The sequence below is a fragment of the Scomber scombrus genome, chromosome 18, assembly GCF_963691925.1.
Source record: "Scomber scombrus chromosome 18, fScoSco1.1, whole genome shotgun sequence".
Taxonomy (NCBI): Eukaryota; Metazoa; Chordata; class Actinopteri; order Scombriformes; family Scombridae; genus Scomber; species Scomber scombrus.
Genome location: NC_084987.1, coordinates 919,091 through 924,090, shown reverse-complemented (window position 1 = coordinate 924,090; position 5,000 = coordinate 919,091). Strand labels below are relative to the sequence as shown.

The 5,000-nt window shown below is 35.8% G+C and overlaps 2 protein-coding genes across 3 annotated transcripts in view; one reads left to right on the top strand and one right to left on the bottom strand.

The window, feature by feature from the left end:
- The window catches only part of ube2m (ubiquitin conjugating enzyme E2 M), a 7,787-nt gene extending 4,505 nt beyond the window's left edge, over positions 1–3,282 (bottom strand). The window contains exon 1 of the mRNA XM_062438153.1: positions 3,022–3,282. Coding sequence (XP_062294137.1) covers positions 3,022–3,136 — 115 coding nt within the window. The 5' untranslated portion in view covers positions 3,137–3,282. The remainder of the gene's footprint in view (positions 1–3,021) is intronic.
- Positions 3,283–4,975: 1,693 nt separating this feature from the next.
- Positions 4,976–5,000, top strand: part of si:dkey-225f5.4 (uncharacterized) — a 5,882-nt gene continuing 5,857 nt past the window's right edge. The window contains exon 1 of one of the 2 annotated variants that reach the window (XM_062438144.1): positions 4,976–5,000. This exon is cut by the window's right edge and continues 4 nt beyond it. In XM_062438144.1, the coding sequence (XP_062294128.1) occupies positions 4,988–5,000 (13 nt within the window). In that variant the 5' untranslated portion in view covers positions 4,976–4,987. The other variant, XM_062438145.1, reaches the window with a different exon arrangement.

Here is a 5,000-nt window from a genome sequence, read left to right as displayed (position 1 = left end):
ATGTGTCGGAGGTAACCGTGCTTGATTACGGTTGGTTAATGTGAGTGCGGGCCAGCGGGGGTCAGGGGGGGGGGGGGGGGGGCACATCAACCCTAACTTCCTGCTTCCTGCTTCAGCACGGTACGGATCAACTGGTCCTAGTGTGAGTGAACCTTCAGTCTGACGCTGAAACGCTTCAAATCTTCAACATTTGAGAAACTGTGTCGAGTAAATGTTTGTTTTAATAAGTAAAAACTAATGTTTCATCTTTAAAGGATCTTTATTCTTTATTTAAAGAAGAATTATTAAAGTGAATATTTTCTGTTTTAGTCTCTGTGACAGTAAACGAACGTCTGAGACATTAGAGGACGACTGGTTGGTGTTTTATTGATTAGTTGATCAGTTGATTAGTTGATTAGTTGATCAGTTGATCAGTTGATTAGTTGATTAGTTGATCAGTTGATTAGTTGATCAGTTGATCAGTTGATCAGTTGATCAGTTGATTAGTTGATCAGTTGATCAGTTGATCAGTTGATTAGTTGATCAGTTGATCAGTTGATCAGTTGATCAGTTGATCAGTTGTCTGATTGTCTTTTTTAAAGCTCGATGCAGAAACAAGAGAATCATCATTTATATTTATAGCTGCAGAAGTTTATCACTTCTGTCCTCAGAGCGCTGAATACTTTATAATACTGTAATACTGCAGTACTTTTACTGTAATACTGCATACTACATCACTATAATACTGCAGTACTTTTACTGTAATACTGCATACTACATCACTATAATACTGCAGTACTTTTACTGTAATACTGCATACTACATCACTCATAATACTGCAGTACTTTACTGTAATACTGCATACTACATCACTCATAATACTGCAGTACTTTACTGTAATACTGCATACTACATCACTCATAATACTGCAGTACTTTACTGTAATACTGCATACTACATCACTATAATACTGCAGTACTTTACTGTAATACTGCATACTACATCACTATAATACTGCAGTACTTTACTGTAATACTGCATACTACATCACTATAATACTGCAGTACTTTTACTGTAATACTGCATACTACATCACTATAATACTGCAGTACTTTTACTGTAATACTGCATACTACATCACTATAATACTGCAGTACTTTTACTGTAATACTGCATACTACATCACTCATAATACTGCAGTACTTTACTGTAATACTGCATACTACATCACTCATAATACTGCAGTACTTTACTGTAATACTGCATACTACATCACTCATAATACTGCAGTACTTTACTGTAATACTGCATACTACATCACTATAATACTGCAGTACTTTACTGTAATACTGCATACTACATCACTATAATACTGCAGTACTTTACTGTAATACTGCATACTACATCACTATAATACTGCAGTACTTTTACTGTAATACTGCATACTACATCACTATAATACTGCAGTACTTTTACTGTAATACTGCATACTACATCACTATAATACTGCAGTACTTTTACTGTAATACTGCATACTACATCACTATAATACTGCAGTACTTTTACTGTAATACTGCATACTACATCACTATAATACTGCAGTACTTTTACTGTAATACTGCATACTACATCACTCATAATACTGCAGTACTTTTACTGTAATACTGCATACTACATCACCCAAAATACTGCAGTACTTTTACTGTAATACTGCATACTACATCACTCATAATACTGCAGTACTTTTACTGTAATACTGCATACTACATCACTATAATACTGCAGTACTTTTACTGTAATACTGCATACTACATCACTATAATACTGCAGTACTTTTACTGTAATACTGCATACTACATCACTATAATACTGCAGTACTTTTACTGTAATACTGCATACTACATCACTATAATACTGCAGTACTTTTACTGTAATACTGCATACTACATCACTATAATACTGCAGTACTTTTACTGTAATGTAGTATTTGTACACTGCTGCGTTGGTACTTTTACTGCAGTTATTGATGAGTTATTGATGAGTTATTGATCAGTCTCCACCTGTCAGATGTGATCAGCTGATTCATCTCAATTCCAGCTGGCTTAGAGATCATATTAACATGTTTAATATTAACATGTTTAATGTTAGATCATATTAACATGTTTAGGGTTAGATCATATTAACATGTTTAGGGTTAGATCATATTAACATGTTTAATGTTAGATCATATTAACGTGTTTAGGGTTAGATCATATTAACATGTTTAATGTTAGATCATATTAACATGTTTAGGGTTAGATCATATTAACATGTTTAGGGTTAGATCATATTAACATGTTTAGGGTTAGATCATATTAACGTGTTTAGGGTTAGATCATATTAACATGTTTAGGGTTAGATCATTAACATGTTTAGGGTTAGATCATATTAACATGTTTAATGTTAGATCATATTAACATGTTTAGGGTTAGATCATATTAACATGTTTAGGGTTAGATCATATTAACATGTTTAGGGTTAGATCATATTAACATGTTTAATGTTAGATCATATTAACATGTTTAGGGTTAGATCATATTAACATGTTTAGGGTTAGATCATATTAACATGTTTAGGGTTAGATCATATTAACATGTTTAGGGTTAGATCATATTAACATGTTTAATGTTAGATCATATTAACATGTTTAGGGTTAGATCATATTAACATGTTTAGGGTTAGATCATATTAACATGTTTAGGGTTAGATCATATTAACATGTTTAGGGTTATAGCAGCCTGCAGCACATTGTGTGTTTGTGTAGTTAGCTGTTAGCTGCGTGCTAACATGAGTCTGATGGATGTTTTTATGTTTTCACATGTAGCACAGAGGCTAGCTGCTAGCTGTTAGCATGCTAGCTGTTAGCATGTGGGAGTTATGAGGATATATGTGAGTTTACAGCCGGTGGAGGCAGCTGTAGTCTCTGTGTAGTCCCTGTGTAGTCTCTGTGTTGTCTCTCTCTGGTCTCTCTCTTGTCTCTCGGTGTGTGTGAGCACTGCTAACCTTTCTGTATCCGGAGCTGGGCCGCGCTGGCTTTCTTCCCCCCGGAGCCGCTCCTGTTGCCTCCTGCAGATTCCTCGTCTTTCTTCTGCTGCTTCAGGGAGAACAGCTTAATCATCTTCACTTCTGGAGTCACAGCACGTCTGGACTGTGTGTGTGTGGTGTGTGTTTGGGCGGCAGGGAGAGTCTCAGCGGGTCAGATCCGTCCGAACAGCACCGGGAGGAGGACGAGCCGGTGCGTCTCTAATCACACCGAGGCTAACACCTAGCAGCTAGCTAGCAGGTGTTACGGAGGATCTGGTGACCCGGATCACTCAGAGACCCGCTGTAGAGTTTACACACTTTAATAACAATAACATAACAATACCACAATATAAAAGTACTGCATTACATGTTGAAATACAAACATTACCAGCTAGATTAACTTAAAGTATTAAAGTATTAAACTAAAAGTCTGTGTCTGATATATTAAACTAACCCAGCTAGCAGGTGTTACGGATTATTTGGTGACCCGTCAGATTCAGTGACCTGCTGTATATACTCTTCATACTTTAACCCTTAAACAGGCAGGAGCTGAAAATAACATGTTAATTATTCTTTTTATTTACTTTGATGTTACTAGTTATCTCATATGAATCTCAGTAAACATTTACACAAATACATTTTAAAATATTTTGCATATTAAGGTATAAATAAATGTGTATATTTATTTTTTTGTTTAACCCTTAAAAGCATGCATATGAACAAAGTAAATAAAAGGAATAATTAACATGTTATTTTCAGCTCCAGTCTGTTTTAATAACAGTAACATAACAAAACCACAATATAAAAGTACTTTATTACAAGTAATAATACAAATATTACCAGCTAGACTAACTTAAAGTATTAAAGTCAAAGTAAACTTCATCCAAAATATGTGAAAGAGCTTCCTGCAGCTGTCAGACTGTAAAACCAGCACTGCTCCTAGTAAACCAGCAATGCTCCTAGTAAACCAGCAATGCTCCTAGTAAACCAGCAATGCTGCCAGCACTGCTCCTAGTAAACCAGCAATGCTCCCAGCACTGCTCCTAGTAAAACAGCAATGCTCCCAGCACTGCTCCCTGTAAACCAGCAATGCTCCCAGCACTGCTCCTAGTAAACCAGCAATGCTCCCAGCACTGCTCCTAGTAAACCAGCAATGCTCCCAGCACTGCTCCCTGTAAACCAGCAATGCTCCCAGCACTGCTCCCTGTAAACCAGCAATGCTCCCAGCACTGCTCCCTGTAAACCAGCAATGCTCCCAGCACTGCTCCCTGTAAACCAGCAATGCTCCCAGCACTGCTCCTAGTAAACCAGCAATGCTCCCAGCACTGCTCCCTGTAAACCAGCAATGCTCCCAGCACTGCTCCCAGTACAACCAGCAATGCTCCCAGTACAACCAGCACTGCTCCCAGTAAACCAGCACTGCTCCCAGTACAACCAGCACTGCTCCACTGTGATTGTTTTATTATTATTATAATTATTATATTATATTATATTATTATTATTATAATTATTATATTATATTATATTATATTATATTATATTATATTATATTATATTATATTATATTATATTATATTATTATTATTATTATTATTATTATTATTATATTATTATTATTTAATGTTAAATTACTTTAATTGTTTTGTTTTATTTTGTTATTATAGTTTTTTTAGCTCCTTTGTTTGTTTATTATTGTTGTTATTTTGTGTTGTAATGTTATTGATCAAACTGTTTGTTTTGGTATTTATTTAGTTTTATTTTGGAGAGGGTGTTATAGCCACTTTGATCCACACTCCATTCCAGTAGGTGGCGGTAATGCACCAATTCGTTGTTTGCCAACTGTCATTAAATAGAAGAAGAAGAAGAAGAATACGCTTGTCCCTACGTCATCAGGAATAAGCCAATCAGGTCTCTCCTGGTGACGCCGCGGATATTTGAAAACAACATGGCGGAAGTAA